General features: G+C 43.4%; 1 protein-coding gene across 2 annotated transcripts; it reads right to left on the bottom strand.

The window, feature by feature from the left end:
* Nucleotides 1-1,999: 1,999 nt before the first annotated feature.
* syt11b (synaptotagmin XIb) lies at nucleotides 2,000-18,311 on the bottom strand. Of its 2 annotated transcripts, none has more exons than XM_026185286.2 (5): nucleotides 18,168-18,311; nucleotides 16,022-17,157; nucleotides 7,090-8,030; nucleotides 5,208-5,328; nucleotides 2,000-4,900 (listed from the first exon to the last, which is right to left on the bottom strand). In XM_026185286.2, exons 2-5 carry the CDS (start codon nucleotides 16,053-16,055, stop codon nucleotides 4,590-4,592), a joined length of 1,407 nt encoding a protein of 468 aa, XP_026041071.1. In that variant the 5' UTR covers nucleotides 16,056-17,157; nucleotides 18,168-18,311; the 3' UTR covers nucleotides 2,000-4,589. The 2 variants fall into 2 exon arrangements, with proteins under 2 accessions (XP_026041071.1, XP_080164720.1); XM_080308594.1 differs by having other exon boundaries at nucleotides 16,022-17,160; nucleotides 18,168-18,304.
* Nucleotides 18,312-22,526: the final 4,215 nt, after the last annotated feature.

Below are 22,526 nucleotides of genomic sequence, written 5' to 3'. Positions count from 1 at the left end.
CATAGCAGTGACATTTTGTAATCTACCCTACAAATTGTTGTAGCTGCATGACTCAATTCAGGAACTTCAAATAAGATACAAGTCTGAAAACATAAAAACAAGAAAACACTTGCTCACTGTTAATGTAAAATGTGAAAGTAATGAGGTCGTGCTTCAACACGATCAGCAAACATCAGCAGCAGCCTGCCGGAGACTCTACAAAACCACTGAAAGAATATTATGTAAAAGGTTTTCACTTTTTTTTTTTGTTAGCAGGTTAATCGTTTATATCTGTGTCATTACAGGCGTTTCACTCTCCGTGGACCACGTCAGTGTCTTCTTGGGTAAATGCAGTCAGAGTATGCTCAGAGAGAGGCGGGATGAAGGAACCAGTGTCAGAGTTTCTGAGAAACGTTCATGTGACAGGGATCATCAAAGGTCAGATGACACTGGCTCTGGTGATTTCTAAGAAAGACATCTTCTCAATCTTTAAATGATGTGAAAATCTGGTGACATGCTGCATTTTTCTCTTATTAAAACGTCCGGTGCACACTTACTGATACAGCTCCTCACTTTAATAAAACTCCTTCAAATAAAGTTAATGGTTAAAATGGCTTACACACTACTAATATCAAAACTGCGTCATTCACAGTGAAAAAACGTATTTAAACTTATTAGAGGCATAGAGTGATGTCATTGTGACAATCCAATTAAAACTGGCTTCCATCCAATGAGGTCGACACGTCAAAGACTGACAAAAAACCCTGTAACGTAGAAACTATGACCCTTACAAGTGAGGTGTGTACTGCCAGCATATAGAAAGTACCACGTAAAGATTTAGATATGCTAGAATGATCTGCAGGTTGACGTGATAACAGAGGTGTGGACTCGAGTCACATGACTTGGACTCCAGTCAGACTCGAGTCGTTAATTTTATGACTTTAGACTTGACTTGAAAAAATGTTCTAAGACTGTGACTTGACTTGGACTTTTACACCAATGACCTGGGACTTGATATTTCACCCCAAATATAAAATTTAACACGCATATTATATTATATAGAAAGTGTGCACCATTAATTCAATTGATTCATTTATTCAAACCACACTCCGTACGTATGTGTGCGTGAGCTGTAGCACAGCCAATCAAATTAACCAGATTTTTTTTTAAAAAGAAAAAAAAACGCTCAAAAATGCTGCAAGGAGATATTTTTTTCAGGTACATAAACTATGAAGTAGTCAACAAAAAACCGAAATGCAATATGCAAAACATGCAAGAAGAGAATCACAGACAGATGGAGCAGCTTCCAACTTTCAAGAAGTTGCATAAAGAACGTAGGCGGTGCTTCTCTCTTGCTACGATGAGATCATGACTTCATCTAACTAGCAAATGTTGTCCAGGCTACGTTGGTGATACAGTTTTTTTTAATGTGTATGATATTTTTGTCATGCGATTTTAAAGCCGGTCCTACAAGCGCATCCAAGAATAACATGCAGCTTATCTCAGAACTGTCGGTGAAAATTATTCTTGGAGCTAGGTTTAATTGAGCTGCATTCTAAAGAGGTGCAATTTCACAATTTGTGTATATTTTCTAAGTTCACTATTTTGTCATGTGTTGAGAAAAACACAGATTTAAAAATCACATGGTCTAATATTTACATTTAGCATAACTGCAACATGCTTTTTTTCTTTTTTAAAGACTCGAAAGGACTTGAAATTCAAAGTTTCAGACTTGTGACTTGACTCGGACTTTTACACCAGTGACTTGAGACTCGACTCTGACTGGCCTGACATTACTTGAGACTTGACTTGTGACTTGAGGATAAAGACTTGAGACTTACTTGAGACTTGCAAAACAATGACTTGGTCCCACCTCTGCGTGATAATGCCTTATAGAGCCAATTAAATCTGCCATTGTTTGTGTTGACAATATACAATATTCTTAATATCACGCCACCTTGGACCCATAAAATAAACGATCAAGTGTAAATAAAGTGAAATGAGCGTTCAGGCGCGGCCGTCATGGATAACTTGTTTTTATTTGTACGTCCAATGAGTGTTAACAAACCCAACACAGAGGTTAGCATCCAGGTCTACAGCAGGGGGCGCTCAAACACACTAAAGCTCTGAGAACATCGGACAGGAAGGAAACCAGCAAACATCTTCACATCTGTACAAATGTACACTCAGTCTGTCTGTCCGTCCGCCAGCAGGTCACAGTTTGAATCCGAGGGCGTCGATGGAGATCCGGCTTCAGGTGGCGTTTTCTTCACCTCTCTATGATTCAAAGTGAAACTTACACAAACTTTATTACTCTCTGCACTAGTAAGCAAGCTGTTGAGCAGATTCAAGGTTAAAGTTAAACTGGGGTTAAAATGTGCTTTCGAGACTAAACTCACAGTGTGTCATCACTCAAACAAACTCGTCAGTAAGAAAACATGAAGCCAAAGTCCAACGTCACCTCAGACACATTCACTGGGCTTGTAGGAACAAAGTAATATAAAACAGCGCCACCAGCTGGCTGCAGGGGAACATTCACAGGGGGAGAGATACGCTTTACAAAGCAGTGCAAATCAGAGTCTCAGTGTGATGGAGGCGAGGGAAATGTACAAAATGAGACCAGCGCAGTGAAGCAGAGGAGCGCTGCCGTGGTCGCCGAGCATGTTTCACATCCCATCCTTAGCATCGGCGTTTAGTGCCAGGATGACCATATTTAGACGAGAAGGTGGAGCCTAATCAGCAGAAATAAAGACTGGATACAGAAGATGAACATAAGTTCAGAGTCTGAAAAGTGAACCCAATGTGGAAGCAGTTCCCTCTAATGACCAGCAGGGGGCAGCGAGGGCTGGAATAAGAAGCCCGAAGTCTGAAAGAACTGAGGAAATGAAATCCTACTTGTTATCACCTTCATGATGAATTTATCATTTCACCTGACAGTTTAGGTCTTTATGAACGCAGCATGATGTCATTTTTTATGAGAGTTAAAAAGCAGGAGTGTTCAGTTCCCTCGATTTCACAGGGACCAAAAGCTGATGTCACGGTACCTACATCCAACTTTTATGTCCAAGATGGAAGTCTGACCTTTGGAGTGGACGCCTGCCATCAGAGCTTTTAAAGACCTCGATAAATCAACAGTGACTGGGTCAAAACGCTGAATTAGTCTTTTATAAACAAGCCTTAATTAGTTCTGAATGCGTGTACTGAACAGCCCTTACACACATTACTTGGTGGACTTTTGTCACATGACAGTAAAGTGCTTTTCTGTAGAATGTGGACTGTTGCATTTCAGGATATTCAGCGTTTTCCAGCAAGAGTCGTAAGCAACAAAAGCTACATCTGATGTTTCTGGTTACGCTACTTTTAGCATCAAAGAGGTAGTCGAACTATAAAGACTTTTTGTACTTTCGACGGTCAGCTGAATTCTAGTCATTAACTGCTGTATGCTGCAGATTTCATTGCTTTTTAATGTCCTTTCAGGTTTTCAGACTTTATTTTGGTTGTTTTCTTTTCTGAATTGTCACCCAGCTGCCAGAACAGTGTTTAGAGGAGCTGCAGGTTTTAGCACTTCCACATTGGTTTCAGTTTTAAGCCCTGAAGTTCTTATTTACCTCCCATCATTTAAAGCGAGTGTTATCCTCATCGTAACTACAGCACTCCTGTGGTAAACTAGCTTATCTTTTAGTTTTAGTTCTGAAGATAGAACAGCTGAAACATCATCAGGCACCACAGCCGCCCTCTGCGTCACTCGCAGCCTAAATTAGAGGAATGCATTCATGTTACAAACAAGTATTTTACATAATCTTTCAGTCTTCAAGAGCAGGAGCTGATTTCACACGATCTAGGGTCAGTCAGGAGGTTCTGACGGTCCTGAATCCCCGTTGAAACGAGGCCGAGTGCACTTCCTCCGGGGTCGGGTGCGGTCGTACGATCTGCTGCAGGAGCGGTGGGTGAAAATGATCTGCAGGCAGAAGCACGCTGCTGTCTGACAACAGCAACTATCCTGCAAATGGAACGTTGACTGAGCGTCGCAGCGACTCTTTGCAGCAGTGTTTGGTCCTCCAGAGGAGCAATCGTTACTTGGATATATTCAGCGTTTCAGTTTATATGCAGTATTTTCATCATATTTTCTATCAGAGCTGAAATTTCTTCCTGCCGTGGTGATGTCACAGATCTCAACTCTTCATTTGGAGTGATTTTTTTTTCTTTTCAGACGGACATGCAATGAACTGCATGGCAACAACAGCAAGAGGGGGAACTTTTTCTTTTTTCTCACATTTCTTTTAATCATATTTGGGCATTCCTTCCCCCGTCGACACACATCGACAGCCAGAGGAGACACGAGAACAGTCTTAGAGATGGACGTCATGGTTTGTTTACTGGCTGTAAAGAGCTGCAGGATTCTTCTTATACTTGCAGATGTAGTTGTGGTAGAGAGATAATAGAGGGAGAGAGTTTACCTATGATCACAACAGTGTGACTGTGTTGTTTTATGTATGTGTGTGTCTGTGTGTGTGTATGTGCTGTACACTGAGTCTTTATTTCCCAGTGGCTTCACTGGTGGAGTCCCAGCCAGTGGGTGGTGTCGGCTGGTTTTGGGCGGTGCTCCTCCCTCAGTACTCGCTCAGGTTGTGCCATTTGGAGATCTGCCGGCGGGGGTTTTCGCACACGTCCCTCCAGTGGGAGGCTCCAGAGGGGGAGGGGCTGTGGAGGCCGAGCAGGAGGCGACCCAGGACCTCGTTCTTGGTGGTCCGGTCGAAGTCGACCACCAGGAACTCCACAGAGATCTCGGGCAGAAGCTCGGGCGGGATGTCGTAGATGAAGGACTCATTGAAGACCGGGTTTAGCGTGCACTTCTTCACGTGGGTCTTCTTCTTGGCGATGCGCTTACGGCCATAGAAGACGTTCACCTTCACATAGGGGTCTGAGGACAGAAGGAGAACGGTCTAAGATCAAGCTTCGATGTTTGACAAATATCCTCTTACATCAATATAAGAACAAACAACAATTGCACAGCAGCTCTATAGCATGTTGTTTATCAGGGGGTGTTTGGATATGCGTGGATAGTTTATGAATAAATCAATCAATTCAGGTGCTTTAGGCCGACTCGCTCCATGCTGCATGTTCCAACCACAACATTGACTGTGCCTCAAAAAACAGAAAAATATCTTCTAAGCAAGTCAGACTGAACGCTGAGCGTCTTCCTGCTCTCTGTCCTGCTTTCTACTCACTGGCTGACAGGCCGGTGATGTCCATCTTGGGGAGGTGTCGAGCCTTCAGGACGACCACGCTGAGGCGATGAGACACCGGCTGGTAGGACAGAGACGCCAGCAGCTCTCCACGACTCTCGCACTAAAACACACAACAGAGGGAACAAAGTTAGCGTTGTATCCGGGTGACTGTTTCTTGTTTACGGTGTTTTCTCTCGTCCACTGCTCGCATGTTTGACGATCCAACATTAAACTGATAAGAGACGGAACAACAGCAAGGCTGTCACTGACACAGACTGAGCAGCTGGCTGCCATGGTAACGCAGAGAGCAGACAACAGGGTCAGTTAGTCACGTATGTAAAGTGCCAGGACCACTGCTGTCAATCATGAGTGCAAACACTAACAGGAAGCTTTAGCCTCATGTGACTTCTAACTCTGTCATTTAGGATGGAAACAACCAAAAACAGACCCAACTGTGAACATGATTTTATATTTATTAGAAACTGAGAACTTTATTGGTTAAGAAAAATGGGCTGGACATCACGTCACTATTATGTTGCTGCTTCCTGCTGCATATGAGAGTCACTAACTGTGACTTCAGCTGTATACAAATACAGTACATCAGAAACGTCTTGATGCATCTCCATCATCCAGGAAAGTAAATGGCCTGTATTTGTATAGCGCTTTACTAGTGCCTAAGGACCCCAAAGCGCTCTACACATCCAGTCACACACACATTCACACACACGTAGCGTTTTCAGTGGGAGAAACGTTTCGTCACTCATCCAGGTGACGTCTTCAGTCTCAGTCAGCTGAGACTGAAGACGTCACCTGGATGAGTGACGAAACGTTTCTCTGAAAACATCCAGATGAACAGACTCAACTTTTGGAGATTACATCAGAAACATATTTATATGAGGGCACTGTTTCAGTGCTGATCTGGGATAGGGCTGCCACAAACGATTATTTTGATAGTCGACTAGTCACCGATTATTTTTGCGATTAGTCGACTAATCAGATCATCATCCATTGAACGTAAAAGTACAGCTTATTGCACCAGCAGCATCTGCTCTTATATAACTATCATCAGCTTACAGCTTTAAGTGTTTAAGGTCTGTGCTAACTAAAAATAAAGACAAGATGATAGTTTATTACATTTTAATGAAATGTGCAGATTGTTTCGGTGGAGTTTAATAAACTCAGCCGATTTACTCAGGAACAAATAAAATACTGAAAAAAGCCAAACAATAACATTTTTAAGTTATCTAAGTGACTTGTATATGTTTAACCTGAGTAGGGCGGTGGGTTTGAAAACGATCTGCCGGGAGTCCGGTGCTCTCATGGCCCCCGGCTAGCTATCGAGCTAGTGGGTAACAGACGTCTCCGAAAACGTCGGAGCGCTTTTGAAAATATGTGGTGTCTTGATAAACTGAGCAGATATTTGAGGTTTACACAGCTACATTCAAGCCTGAAAATATGTTAAACGTTTATTTTGTGACCCAGAAAGAATAATAAGAGTAATATTAAAACTAACTAGCTGCCGCCATTGTTGGAAACTGAGCTGGGCTGCGCTATGAATTCTGGGACACAGCTACTTCTTCTTCGTCGGAGTTTAACGGCAGCTGGCATCCTTGTACATGCAGTGCTGCCATCTTCTGTTTCAGTCCGTTATTACACTCTTAAATCCTGCCACTTATTCCTGCGTCTTTTGTGATCTTACAAAGCTTCAAACGACGCGTCGACTATTAAATTAGTCGTCGACAATTTTGATAGTCGACGTAATCGTGACTAGTCGACTAATCGTGGCAGCCCTAATCTGGGATCAGACTAGAAGTCTGTTCCACGACTGTTTCAAATACAACTACCATTAGTTTTATTACAGCTGCAGCAAAGCCTCGCTCACCTGCATGTTCCTCTTGGTGATCTGCTGGCTCAGGTGGACTCGGCCCGTGCTCGGGTCCACGCCCTTCAGCGGCACCACTGCCTCCCCGATGACATCATCGCGGGCAAAGCGGTCAAAGCTGAGGACCAGGAAGTGCAGGGTGAGCTCAGGCAGCGAGCTGTAGGCCACGCCGTAGAAAGTGAAGGTCTCATCAAACAGTGGGTCCAGGGTCTTCCTCAGGACGCGGGTCTTGACGCGGTGCTTCTTCTCGGGGAGGATGGTCATCTTCACGTAGGGGTCTGAACTACCCGCCTGCTCGTCCATGGCGGGGAGGCCCCGGGCGCCGACGATGGTCACTACCAGAGCCTTCTTGGGGAAGTTGTAGTCGACGGTGAGGCTGATGGAGCCCAGGCTGGGCTCGGGCTCGGGCTCTGAGGAGGCGGGGGTAAAGGGGGACGCCGTCTTACTGCTGGTCTGGCTGCTGCTGGCTGAGCTGCTGTCCAGGCAGCAGTAGTCAGCACGGACTGGTAAAGCCCGCTCCAGCCGACCCTGGCCGTGGGCGGCGTCTGCGCCGGCAGGAGGGACCAGGTGACTCATCTGCAGCTGACCGGGGACATCCAGGATGTTGTTCTCAGCGTCCACAAGCACCATCCCCCTCCCGGCGGTGCCCGCTGTGGTGCAGCCTCGCTCTCCGTCACGGTCGGAACGGTCGGCACGCCGGATGCCGCGCACGATCCTTTTGCTGCTGCTGAGGGATTCTGGGTAAATGCTGATCCCCTTTAGCATGTGGATAAACTTGTAGGGCGGATCCTCCGAGTCATAGTAACGGTCCCCGTGCAGCTTGTAGCGCCCAGAGATTCGGAGGTAACGGCGCTGACAGAAGGACCAGAGCAGCACCAGAACCACCACGACCAAAACCAAAACACCAGCCCCCAGGAAGCCCGCCAGCACCGGAGACATGGCTGCGAGAGAGAGAGCGACAGTGGAGTGAGTCAGACACAACAGGCTGCTGTTCAGTCAACACACAAACACGCAGTTTATCCCAGTGTGACGCCATTTGTAACCCTGAAGTCTGCCATCCACCGCACAGCAGGGTCCAGGACTTTCAGAATAATCCCTCACTGGGAGAACAAACTGCAGTTATCAGGAGGACAAATAATTAAAAACACTAAACCGAGTAACCAAATATAACCGAACGCTTTGCCCAATTAACATCTGTTTGTGGGCGGAGCCAAGAGGACTTTTGAATATCGAGTAATCAGATACGAAGTAGTCGTCTTATTAATCAGCAACAGTAAATATTCAAAACAAATCTTAAATAAACTGTTAATTTTTTCCATTTTAGAAATCGCAGTACTTTGAGTGGTTTACATAACGTGCCAGCGTAACGCTTGTAGTGTGTTTATGTTTATTTTCTCAAGTGCAAAAATAATTAAATAATAAAAACAGTAATTAAATATAAAATGAGACAGAAAATAGTCTTTACTCTGTATTTTGGGAGGCGTATCACTGCCTCGTGTATGATGTAGTAGGGCTGGGCGATATGACCCAAAATTCATATCTCGATATTTTTTAGCTGGATGGCGATATAAGATATATATCTCGATTTTTTTTTAAAGCCATAAGTTAAGAACAAAAAGAGAGTTCTTAGTCACACTGTGTCCCAGATGTCACACGGGCACTTTTATTTACATACAGCGTAGATGTACATGAAGAAATTACTCAAAAATAAATTATCAGCATTTATTAAATAATCATGGTCCATAAATAAAAGAAAACAATGTTGTTTTTGTGCGTAACAAAAAGCTCACAATTGTGCAGTCAAAATGTAAACTAACAGACGCTGAGCGTAATAACAAAGAGACAGACTTCACAGCTGCACCACGTCTCTGAACAGGTGCCGTTTGTGGTCCTTATACACACACAGTACGTATCACTCCGCGAGGCTCCTCCCCGGTAGCCGTAATCCTCCGACAATCCATCAAGCGGTGCAGCCCCGTAGCTTAGCAAAGTCATATTAGAACATTTGACAGATTGCTGAGCGCTGTGTACCACATAAAATCGGTTCGCGGTCAGTAAGCACAACCAGAATTCATACATAAGGCGCGCTGTCGATTTTTGAGAAAATGAAAGGATTTTAGGCCGTGCAGCCCCTCCTGGCTGCATGTCGTTAGCGCGTTTAGCTCGTTAGCGCGGTTAGCTCGCTAACACGTTGACGCCGTCCAGCCCCACGCACAGTAACTCGCTAACGGAGATTTTCCGCTTTCATCTTGTCATTGCCTGCAGGTGAAGCTATGGGGGAGGCGGAGTTGTGTTCAGTGAAGGAGAGGCGAGGCCGAGTAACGTTGTGTAGAGACAAAAGTGGACGAAAGAGAGGCAAACTTGCGGCTCCACAAGTATAATTATAACGTAACATAGACTATATCGTAGAGCTGGGCGATAGAACGATAACGATATGTATCGCGATATAACTTTTACTCGATAGAGAAATTAAACTATCGCGATAGACTTCGCCGCTCTTGTCCTCTTTTTAAAAAAAAAAAAAAAAAAAAAAAGGTCAGCCAATCCAAATTAAGTAGCGCAGAGCCGAACCAATGACAGCCGCAGCGTCACGTCGCGTGACTTGTAACGTACAGCACAAGTGCCAAGCCGCACGTGTGTTTGTTTGGGAAGCAGCCAGCGGGTAATGGAGGAAATGAGTGTGCCGACTAGAAAAATCAACCGAGCGTGACCGAAGAGAAAACAGATGATGGTTCCAACGCCGGAGAGATTGTCGAACGGAAGAGCCATAGAAGTTCCGTAGTGTGAAGGTATTTCGGCTATTTCAAGTCTGACAAAAACAGAGTAGCGTGCACTGTAAATTGTGCCAAAGCAAGTCTGGAAATACAATAAACTGGTGCATGCGTCACATTGTGCGCCACGTTATTGTTTCGGTGAAATGAATTTCTACAATACTGTTAATTCTACTCTCTGCAGTGTTTAAATGCTTACATATACACACAGTTACTGTCCCTCCACACATACGACTCGGTTCTGCTTCTATGCCGCAGCTTTGTTTACTTTTACCCACCGAGGCTTCTAGACTTCTGATTGGCCAACATTTCTGCACGGTTAGGAATCTAGCGCCACCTGCTGCTTTGGCATGTTCATAGCAGCGTTTTCCTTCATTTTTGCCTTTATGTGTGGACGGGATTATTTTTTAAAACGAAAACGGAAAATCTCAGTTTTCAAAAATACCCGTGTACGTGTGGACGTAGCCTCAGTCTCTGACTGGAAGCGCTAATTCATCATTCGGCTTTTGTCAGACTAAAGTAACTGTTAAAACTGTTTGAAAAGCTCAGCTATACAACAAGGAGAGATTGAGAATTTCCTTTTAGTTCTCAGTTTATTTGATATTGACAAAAGTTAGTCAGTTTTGTCTGTTCTTCTGTAAAACAAACTAAGATTTATTTTTAGAATTAATATTTTGTTTCTAAGTGGAATTGACAATTTAGTCTGTTTCATTTGTTCTATTTTGAAACTTAAACGCTTTAGTGGCTGCCTTTTGTGTAGTTTGTAATATTTGCCTTTATTTATCTGAAAAAGTCTCATGTTCCTTAAGTACATCTACCCTGTCGAACTTATTATGGGAAATAAATATTTAAATAAAAACAAGCTGCTGATTATTTCACATTTTACTTGTGAGCAACGGCACATTTAAATCTTACAAATATAGTTATTTGGCTTATATCGTGATAGATATCGTTATCGCCTGAAATGAAAAAAACATATCGTGATATGAAAAAATCTCATATCGCCCAGCTCTACTATATCGATATAATCGATATGGTCACATCTTATATCTCGTATGAAAATATATCGATATTTTTAAAAAAACTCGATATATCGCCCAGCCCTATGATGTAGCTTTACTGTCTTCATGTGTGAGTCCTTGTGTGTGTGAGATTTAAAGGAGCATGTGATGACTGCAACAGTGTGTAAAACACATGTTGAGACGGTGTGGATGTTAATAATTAATGTTAATAATACTTCAGTGTTGCACTGACCCATTTGTGTTTTTACTTTATTTACTTAGATTTTATAGAAATGATAATCTGCAGCGTAGTGCCCCCCGTGCCCTCCTTTAGCCTCTCCCCTGCTCGCTTCAGGTTCACTGACAGGAAGTAAGAAAGCTGCCGTCTGACTTCAGCTGCCCGATTTGAAGCTAAGTCAAGCTACGTTAACAGTTGGTCTGCAGACGCACACTTTTATTTTAACTTCTGTAGTTAGCTAGTTAGTTATTTGGTGAATCGCTGCAGTCCTCACAGAGACCGTCAGTGTTTCCCTTCCATATAATCCAAATCTAAGAGGTGGAGATATTCGAGCACTGGGACCACCAGAGAGCGCAGACTGTAGCATCCTACAGCAGCTAGGGCAGCGCAGTCGGTGACAGCATATTTAAAAACAGTAACACAGAGTGAAGTCACCACATCGACTCTCCGAGGATCTCATTAGAAACATCTGAGCACTGGGCGGAGGAAGAGCAGAGAGGCGGGGTTTGTGGAGCTCTTTGTTTGCTGGGTATAAAAGAGTATTGTTGTGAGTCACACAAGGGCACACTGATGCTACGCGCACGCGCACACACACACACACACACACACACACACACACACACACACACACACACACACACACACACACACACACAGTAGCTTTCCCAGAGAAACTGCACTGATGTACTGACTTGGTATTCACTGAATGCTGAGGTAGAATTCAGTGTGCTACCCAGCAGCTAAAGCAAAACGTAGCGAGCTGTAGCTTCAATATGTCGGTGATCAGGCCGGACGCAAAGCATCCACAGAGAGAGGACGCAGTTAGTAAATGTCCATCCCAGAAAACTAGTGCGAGAAAAACCTTTTCAATTGATCCACTGAGTCACTGGGATTCTTGGAAAGCTGCAGGGAGCTCGTGTTTCTGCCACTTTACACACTGTTCTCTGAAAGTCCTCATGTCCCAGAATCTCTCCACCCCAGGTGGAGGATGCAACGTTAGCAGAGTGTATCCACCTCTCATTGGAAGGCTCCAGACTCCTAAACACTGCCACACAGCCTGAAGCAGCCCCGTAGCGCGAGGCTGCCCTTGGCATTTCCACAGCAGCCAAAACATGAAAAGCAACCTCGCTGAATGAAATAAACACACAACCGCAGAACAAAAGCCAAAGAGAGGTGAAAAAACACACAAGAGCAAGAGCAGAACTGAGGTGAAGAACTCCATCAAATCTAAGAAGCTTCATTAGTAAAATCTATTTACTGCAACTTCACCAACATCTGCTATTGTGTCTCCATCACAGCTCAGCAGAGCTGCTCCAGAATGAATGACCTACTTTGTTTGGCTCCTATAGGCTTTAAATTGTGATGAGTAACCAATCAGATTCTTCTGCAGGCGGGACACTGCTGCTGGTGACAGAAACGGCTGCGTCAGAACCACATCAGCGCGTGTTTCAGTCAGATTAAAGGAAACAACGCTAAATAAAATATGAATAAAACAATAAACTGCTCGTGTTGATGAAGTGAACTGTGTGATTAGCTGTGGTTACAGCATTTACAGCTTCACGCAGTCTGTGCCTGGTACACTGTGTCACACACTTGAAGCCTCCCTGTTTCCTCTTTGCTGTCAGTGTTTTGACTCATATGCAGGTCTGACGTGTTTCTGCTGCTGAGGTGACGGACACAGAGTCGCTGCTCAAAGTGTAAAAGCTGCAGAATCAAAGTCCAGAAAATCCTCCTTCCTGTTTGTTCTCGCTTTTCATTCAGACTCCATCAGATGATGTCATGTTTTGGAAAGAGCTGAAAGCAGCTGAGCTCGCTGCCTGGCAACTCTGGGACACACACACACACATGTTGGGCATTCATATCTTGTGGGGACATCTAATTGACATAATGCTTTCCTGAGCCACTTACCCTAAACTTAACCATAACCCCTCTGCAACCCTGACACTAAAACCACATTTTGAGTCTCAACAATGCCTTCAAACTTGTGGGGACCACGATTTTCGGTCCCTATAAGGGCTGTTGGTCCCCTAAAACTTCCAATTTTTGGTCCCCACAAAGATATGAATACACGCTCCTGCTCACACACACACACACACACACACACACACACACTGAGGAGAAGCTCACAGTCTCTGATCTGCTCGGTTTATTCTCAGCAGTTTAAATCATCACTTAATGTGATTTCTCACGGAGTAACCAGTTCATCTGTAACCTGTGTCTGTTCTGACCTTTGTCTCTGACTGATTACACTCGATTACAGGAAAAAGTGTCCAATAACTGTAATTGCTCACATCCAGATATTTAATGACTGGAGGATACGACAGGAAGTCCGTGCTGCATGAGACGTATTCGTTTGTCTGATTGTGGAAAGAAACATAATCACAATTTTTCAGGTTTAATTGTGATTATTTAACATATCGATTCACTTAAGTAAATGCAACGAACTTACTGAATATTAAAGATGTGTCTGTACACTTGAACAATACAGATAATAAATAACACAGTGGGAGTTTTTTGGCCCAGATGGACACAGAGCGGCGCCTCAGGTGACCTGCAGGAAGTGGGAGCCACGGGGAAAGAGAAAGAGAGCTCCAGTTAATTAACAACTAACGGGCACCTGAGCTGTGCAGCGCTGAGACCCCCTGCTGACAGCTACAGACAGCTGTCTGCACAGCCGTCCTCAGGCTCCCTGCACACAGCTTCTATGTCTGGTATGTGAGGTGCGTCGAGCTCGTTCTAGTTTGTGGGGAACAACATCTTTATTTTAAGGTTGGAGGTGTAACTATATAATAATTTTACTGAACCCCCCCCCCCCCCCCAATTTAAACTGACAATGAAGAGAATTTAATGTCTAATATCAAACTCGTCAGTGGGATTCAGACATTATGAAAAAATGCAGTAAAGTCCAGAATGTATGGATGCTAACTCTGCACTCTGCACAGCCCTTCAGTGGGCCCAGTGACGCCTGTTGGTTTGATTAATCTGGATTAAATTTGCTGACAAAAGGTTCTCTGAGTCATCGGAGCTCAACTAAACTGGGGTTCAACATGAACTCTCGCTCTGCAGGGAAGCAGAACAAACCATTCAAGCGCACAGCTTTGTAGCTTTGCAGCTAAAACGAATGCAGAAGGTGATTGATTGTCTTTACGCTCAATGATTTGTTCACATAATCATTGGAAGCCACCATTTCTTCACACCAAAAGCTCTTTTCCAATCAGCACCGTCCTGAGCTGATCCATAACCTCAGCTGATCGGTATGTGGATCAACGAGCTCCTGAATAATACAGTGGATTGATTCAGAAGTCTTAACCTGTCATTTTAAAGCTCCCTCGTTCTGCTTATTTGCAGCTTCTGTCGGTGAAACCAGATCTTTAGGACAGAACTTCCTGTCACATACTATACGAGCCACTTTATTAGGCACACCCATTCAACTGCTTGGAATTGCAAATATGCAAATATGTCCTCAGCCAAACACGCAGGAGCGACTCAGTGCACTGAGGGAAGCAGTCAAGACTCTTTGCTGAATGTGGAAGAGTCCACCAGGCACCGCTCCCGTCAAGAACAGGAAGCCGACTCAGTGGTTCAGCCTGGTGAGGTAAAGGTGTGGTTTGGTTGCACACTTTGGGCTCCTTAACGAAAAAGATCGTTAAAACCCCAAAGCTAACTGAGCACTGTTAGCTGATCTTGTGCATCTCCTTAATACTACCACAGTGGCCCATCTGCCGATGGCTGCTTCCGGCAGCGTAACAGACCACGTCACAAACTGCAGATCACCTCAAACTGGTTTCTTTAACATGATGGTGACTCCACTGGGCTCAGATCTCAGTCCAGTCGAGCACCTCTGGGATGTGGTGAAGCTGGAGATTCTCATCGTGGACACTGCCGGCAAATCTGCAGCAGCTGTGTGATGATGTCATGTGATCATAGACCAAATGTTGAATGTGTGGCATGACGACTTAGAGCAGCTGTGAAGGTAAAAGGGAGCCCAACCCAGTGCTAGCAAGCTGTGCCTAATAAAGTGGCTGAGTGTCTTCTGGGTGGATGTTCAGGCTCACCACAGACAGAGCTCTTTACTGGGTCCTTTAAACCAGCAAACAACAGAAACCTTCAATATAGATTTTTATCTAAAAATGTCAGAAAACTAGGAGCAATTATAATTTTCCACAGAAACACCATCATCCAGTTTTATGATCGCACCACAATCAGCCAATCGATTAACTGCATTTATCAGCCAGTATATATAAGATGTGGTGTAAGTCTGGATCTTCAGCTCATTTGTATTAAAAGGCGCTTCATCGATGACGTAATCGTCGTTTACTTTATTTTCCTTTCGCTGATCAGCTCCCACGCGACGATTAAACTGATTTAAAAGGTTTTTTCACTCGGAGAGCACAGACATGACGTCACCCATACACACCCCGACGGGCGCGCGCTCACGCACGAGAGCGAGGCAGACCGTGCGTGGGAGCGCCGCGAGAACGCCCTGTTTTTCTCCCCCGCGCGGGCTGCTGTTATTTTTAATTTGTCACCGATGATGCAGAGGCACGCGCGAGGCCTCGTTTAAACCCCACGCACTTTTTTCCGTGGCAGTGAAATGATGACTTAGAGGACGGTCATCTTTCCCCAACACCGTCCACTCAAACATGGCTGCGGTCACAAAATCACCGTGTGAGCTCATTTGACCGGCCTGGCAGTGGTGCCAGTCACGGGAAGATGACCCGCTCCACCCCTGAAGCATGAAAGGAAAGACTGGATGTGATGGGCTGTGCGGCCGCTTTATTCACCTGCTGCAGGCATCCGTTAAATATGTCACAGCATTTGACCCCAGTACACCCTACAGCCTAACGCAGTGAGGCCATTTAAACACGGTGGATGTGGGTGAGATGGAAAAGATACGAAGACCAAAGGGGCCTGGATCTCACCGTAGGCGGGTCCCAGCTCGCTGATATCCGCCATTTTGTGGATCGGGGCAGGATGCGGTCCTGACCGAGCGGGGAGAAAGAGCGCAGAGATGAGAAGACACCGACTGACTACCGCCCGCTTTTACTTCACATCCATAGAGGAGCGACGGATGAGAAGAGAATCACCGAAAACAAGCCGCTGATCCGGGAAAGGAAGCCTTCATACATCGGCTGACGGAGGTGTCGTCCGCTCGCTGCGTCGGTCTCCGTGTCGGTGCGCAGTGATGCTCCCGTTAGGATGCAGGGAGTCTGCGCGGAGGAGCTCGCGATGAGGCTGGCCAAAGGTTGTCTAAAAACAAGATGACTCACTCAAAGCAGGATTCCTGCGCCAACGTGTCTCATTTATTTTTTATTGTTGTGGAATCTTTATTTTTTAAAAGGACAAGGACAAAAAGTACATTCTAAAACTACATATTATCTTTATTTTTCTTTTTACATATAAATATTAAAGAATTAGAAATGTTTAAAATATATATAAATATAAGGAAAAGTACAGATCTTATAAATCTCATAAAACGTTTTTGCTTGCAAATAAGTTTGGCTGCATAATTTTGATGCAGTGTGTGAATGTAAAGGTTTATGCTGAATATGTTTGGTGATTTTTTTACTTTTATTTTTGTAAAATCCTTGTTTGAAAAAAAACCCGAGAAACTTCTTAAATGAATTCTGTGCTGTGTTGCAGAGATGTCAGCTAAGCAGACCTTCCCGTCTTTTATTTATTGCTGACAGAACAGGGTTTCCACATTTTCTTCTTTCATAAAAAATAATGACTAGCAAAGAAAATAAATTATAAAATTAAAAGAACGAAAAACAAGCCAAATCTTCTCCTCAAAAACAAATAAAAAACAAAATAATATGTGGTCAACTGTGACAATGAAACTAATAGGAATAAGTTCTGACCTTCGCACTGGTCTCCGTCTCATTCACACAGATGGATTCTGTTTTCTTTCTACTGACTTTAATTTGTCTTGTCTCTAAGAGCAGACCTCCACCTCTCCAGGCTCTCCTCCACCTTCTCCCTACTCTCACTGCAGATCACAGTGTCGTCTGCAAACATCACAGTCCACAGAAGCTCCAGCCTGACCTCATCTGTCAGCCTGCTGCAAACAAGAAGAACCCATGTGTCAGTAATGTGAATTATAACAGTTCAGCTTAGCAGGAATTAACATTTTCAGGTCTAGTCAGACATAGTTTATTTATCTGAGATGTGAACTGTGTGACCTCGAGCCTACAGAGCTTTGCTTTCCACATGAGACCTCTCAGATGAGCATAATAACAATAATGATAACAATAAATGGTAAATGATTCTCATACAGCACCTTTCTGCTCTCCTGGATTACTCAGAGAGATTTATACAACGTTTTTCAATTCAATTCAGTTTTATTAATAAAGCGCCAAATCCCAGTAACAGTCGCCTCAAGGTGCTTTATATTGTAAGGTCGACCCTACAATAATAGATACAGAGAAAAACCCAACCATCATATGACCCCTTTTGAACAAGAACTTTGGCGACAGTGGGAAGGAAAAACTCCCTTTTAACAGGAAGAAACCTCTGACAGAACCAGGCTCAGGGAGGGGCGGGGCCATCTGGTGTGATTGGTTGGGGTGAGAGAAGGAAGACAGGATAAAGACATGCTGTGGAAGAGAGACAGATATTAATTTCATAAATTCAGTTAGATATTATGCCCCATAACGTAACTTGGATGATACAGATTTTTAAGTGTGGCAGTACTTGTTGATTATGTGACTACAGAAACAAAAGATCAAAACTAAAATGTAGTCAATTCAAAATGTGTCCATATTCTATATAAAGAAAATGTCAATTTCTGTAGTGAAGATTCAAATATATTTATTACATCATATTTAAAGTAAACTAAAAACACAAAAGAGCCTTTTCCTTTATAATCCGTCTGAAATTTGTGGTTTCCAGAAATGTGAACAGAGTGAGACATCATCACAGCATCCTCATCACTGCGAGGGTCCGCTTGGTACTCGCGGGAGCGGAGACCCCGCCCCAGGCTGCGTCATTACAGTGTTAGATAATAAACAGGAAGTGTACTTATATGTCCACAAACCGCTGAAGCAGAATGACAGGAAACAGCTGTACCTGTGTTCTAGGACCAGGTGTGGACCCGGGAACCTGCGGTCCGTCTACACCAAGCGTGCAAGACCAAAGCATGAAGGTCACGATGGACCTCTCCCATCCCAGCAACTCTGGTCACTGAGGTCCGGAAGCGTCTGTGCTCCCTTAAGACCAAAACAGAGAGAATGAGGAGGAGCTTCTTTAGTTTTGTTCTCTGTGTTCTCAAATCTCGTGTTTGTGCATTTTTATGGCTTTATGAGCTTCTCTTCTTGTTATTTTTGTTACCACTGACATGCGAGTTGGTTCTCATTAGTCCCCTTTTGTGTTCTTGGCCATTGATTAAGTTGTAATTTTGAGTTTAAGTCCCGCGTCCCAAGTCCTGCATTTGGGTCCACATCCTTCCTTTCACACTGCTGATCCATGACGTTCAGTGATTAAACTACAACAGGATGCAACAAAAACTCCTTATGAAACAAATTTGAAACTGCAGAATTAACTCAGTTTAGAAAACTTACTCATTGAGTAGGAGCTGATCAATTTGTATGAGAGCCATCACTGCAGTGTTAAATTAGAAAAAAAACCTCTGTAAAGTAAAATATTTCAACCCGTTCTCACTCCCGACACGTAAAAGATGGTGTCCTGGATCTCTGCCCACATCTGGACCACTGAGCTCCTGAACAGTCTTAGATAAATCCGGGCCCATCTCATAGAACTTTATTAATTCTGAAGGCGAATCAGCATTAACAAAGCAAACACAAATTTCCTTACTTTTTGTTCAAGGTTTATAATGCTCACATTCAAAGTTTTGACCAGTTAAAATTACCAGTTAACCTGAGAAGCATCTCTTTGGACTCTTACCAGAAACTCATGCAGACAAACTCCTTTTGTGAACCCTGGAAGCTTGGCACAGAACGAACTGACCAGCAGATTCAAACCAGTAACCTCCTTCCTGTGAGGTACGAGTACTAACCGCTGTGCCGCGATGATCCATCTTTAAGGGTGGACCTTTGCTATTCTTGTTGTTAGAGCCCACAGCTCTGTTGTGCAGAGTTCCTAAGATTTTTGTCTTTTTTAGTACTTACATGCATTTAACAAAACAAAACACTTCCCAGGTCGATATATTCGCTTCCTGCAGTTTTCAGTTAACTGTAACGTGGAGACGGGTGACTGGAGTTTGAATCATTTGATCCAGTTTAAATTTAACGACAAAATGAAGGTTTGAGACAAAGTACGAGCATTTTGTGTTTCCATTAAAATAAGGATTGAGATGTAAATTGTCCCAGGCTGCATCCTCGTCCTGCTCATCACTGATTGGTTCAGAGGAGGAATCGAGCCTGAACACTCCTGTGACAGAATTATCATAATTATAATAATATTCAAATATCACTGAAGTTCTCAGGCAAAAAGATTTTGGGTGTAAAAACACCCAAAAAGCTGCTTTCAGTTCAGAGGACGCCGCCGCCGTTTCCAAACGTTTCCATAGTTACTGATAGATGATGCAGCAGATGTGCTGGTTTGAAACGCACTTTAATAAAGAGGTACGGGACACATGAAGAAGACACTCCTGACCTCATTTATCTCGCACTATCTCTTCAGCCTGTTTGCATCTGTAATAACATTTGAATAAGTCATCTTCACTTTAAATGACTGCGAGCATCAAATGGACGTTACACGAGGACCTTCTGATAGGCGTGGGAGGAGGAACGATCAGATTTATATCAGATGGAGAGTTTTGATGCTGAACAGAGCGTCGGCATCTTTGTGTCGGGTAAGTTACCAAGTTTTTGTTTCGCATCTTTTTTTGCATAAGCTCAAGCAGAAGCTCGGGAATCAGATGATGTCATCCTCTATGTCGCACTAAAACCTGTAATAACAGTCGGAAAAAGTGTAAACATAACAACATTTTAGTAATAAAAAACATTTAGTAACTTGTAGTTTTCTGTTGCGCTCTGAGCACTTTGAGGTTTTAATTTTGCTTTGTGATAATTTAATTATGAAAGGAAAAATCCTTTATGTCTTATTCGGACAGTATTTTACTTGTAAGCCTGTAATATTATACTTAGTGCCATCGAGAAAGAATTTTGTTCTGTTCAGATTAGACGCTGCTGATATTTTTGTGTTTGTGGTGTGACTTGTCGTATTTACTCAATCAGCCGTGAAAGTTGAATGAAAATAAATTTTTCTGTGAGTCAGAATTTCATGTTGAGGATTCTTCTTTTTTAAAAAGATGAATCTATGTGACTTATTTTATTTATTTTACAGTAGTGTGAAATTCAACTTTGTGCCAAATTGGAACTACAATATTGTTTTTTCCGTGTTCTTGTCATGTTCCTGGGTCATGTGACCCAGTATTCTGAGTTTCTTGGTGTTTTGTTCTTCTTTTTAGTCTCGTTTCATTTCGGTTTATCTGGTTACATTCTGCCATGTTTCATCTCTAAGTTTTCTTTGTTTGTCAAGTTCAAGTCATGTCTGGATCTCCTTATGTTTCCTGTTTTATTTTGAAAGAGTTTTGTGTTTATTATGTTTAGTTTGTCCTGTCATTGTATTAATTGCTGTCAGCTGTTTTCCCCATGTGATTCTACTTCCTTTGGTCATTCCTTATGTGTATTTAGTCTGTGTGTTCCACTCAGTCAGTGTCAGAGCGTCTGTTAACCTCACCACAGCTTTCATAGGTTTACTCCATTGTTTCTCTGTGTTTCTAGTTTACTCAGTGTTCTTGTCATAGTTTTTCACTGAGTGTTACAGCCTTTTTGTTAACAGTGTTCATAGCCTCCTTAGTTTCTCTAGTTCCTTGTTTTTTCTTCTGCAATCAGCCAATAAAGGCTCGCTTTATTTCTGAAACTACGTTTTGTCTCCACCGTGTCTGCATCTGGGTCTACCTCTTTCCTCACACCGGCGCACCCCGCCGTGACAGTTCTCTAATATTGTCATTTAAAACAGCAAAATTAATAATAAATGATGAAGCAAACAGGCCTCACATTTGAACACACCAGTCTTCACTGTTCAGGAAAACATCAGATCACTAACGGGACCTTGCAGCTGTTCCACCGATGGGAGCTTTTATTAACTGCTTAAAACTGGAAACATTGCATTGAGCCAAATGTGACAGTCGAGGGATTTAAAACCGAGACTCACAGAGACAAGAGACTAATGAGGTAGACTTTCCATTTAAATGGATCAGTGAAAATATTGCAGTATTGCTTAAGTATTGATGCAGTGCTGCTATGTTCAAACTGTTTGGGTATACTTGTCTTAACCCAACTACTCCTGGTTACAAAAGAGGAACAAGAAGATTACGAGGTGACAGCTCACAGCAACACTCCTCCCAGAGAGGCAAATAAAGACGCTGCGGCAGAGAAACAAACAGTTCAGGAAGTGAAGCAGAGGAGCGTGAGGGAGCAGCGCTCAGTGCTCCAGCAACCTGAACCTGCAGCATAATAATTAAAAGATGACTCAGGGTCACAGTCAAAAGAAGGAAAGTTTAAAGGCCAAACAGCACGCGGTTCCACAGGAGAGCTGATAGCTCAGCCCAACTCTCTCATTCTGAACCTCAAAGAGCCACAAATAAGTCTGCCGTCTGAGAGCGAAGTGCTCTGATAGGACAACACGAAGTCACGAAGATGTGTTGAGGCCTGTATATTCAGGAAAAACATTTAGGTGAGCATAAGTTTACTGGGAACCATTAAAGAGAGATCTGAGAAACACAGGAAAAATCCAAAAATCAAACGGTTTAAAACGGATCGTCCAATCAAAACCTCTGTTGCTCATGAAGGTTTCCTCCTGTGTGAAGTGACCCCGAAGCAGCTGCATGGCGGTCATGATGAGAGCTTAGGAAAGGAGCTTGGATGCTTCCTTTATTCCCTCCTTTAGCAGCGAGAGTAAATAATGCTGTCGCACAGCTGATTACAGCAGCTCTCATAAAGTTCTCCCATTTGTGAATGTTGATCTAAATAAACTCAATCAGACAGTTTTGTGTTTGTAAATAAAGCGAGAAACATGGGTAAATATTCTAATCACAGTACAGCACATCTACATGGATCCTGGTATCTGACACAGCAGACAAACAGCGTGCCAAGAATATTTGTGCTCGTGCTTCTTTATGTTCGCATCATATACAGTCGCAGCATTTTGTGTCTACAGGTATGTGCGACAGTAATGCTTTGACCTAAGGTGATTGTTGAAGTATATGAACTGGGGATGTGATCATGCACTGCTCATCACTGTTTGACTTGACTGGTAACTGAAGTATTGCACTGGAAATAAACTGGTTTATTTTTCCTTATCAAAGGTGTCAAACAGTGTGGCAGCAGCCTGCATATATTTGAGCCCAAGGGCCTGCAAACACAGAATAGAGACAACGTCTCTGTCATGGTCACACATGTG

The sequence above is a fragment of the Astatotilapia calliptera genome, chromosome 11 (genome assembly GCF_964374335.1).
Source record: "Astatotilapia calliptera chromosome 11, fAstCal68.1, whole genome shotgun sequence".
NCBI lineage: Eukaryota > Metazoa > Chordata > Actinopteri > Cichliformes > Cichlidae > Astatotilapia > Astatotilapia calliptera.
The sequence above is the reverse complement of the archived record's forward strand: the minus strand, read 5'-3'. Positions and strand labels throughout refer to the sequence as shown.

Excerpts from the sequence above, each read along its gene's own strand:
- syt11b (XM_026185286.2), bottom strand. The coding sequence starts at position 16,055 with ATGGCGGATATCAGCGAGCTGGGACCCGCCTACG. Across the intron at positions 8,031-16,021 it reads CGAGCTGGGACCCGCCTACG|CCATGTCTCCGGTGCTGGCG; the intron begins GTGAGATCCAGG and ends TCTCTCTCGCAG. Across the intron at positions 4,901-5,207 it reads CATCACCGGCCTGTCAGCCA|ACCCCTATGTGAAGGTGAAC; the intron begins GTGAGTAGAAAG and ends TTCTGTCCTCAG.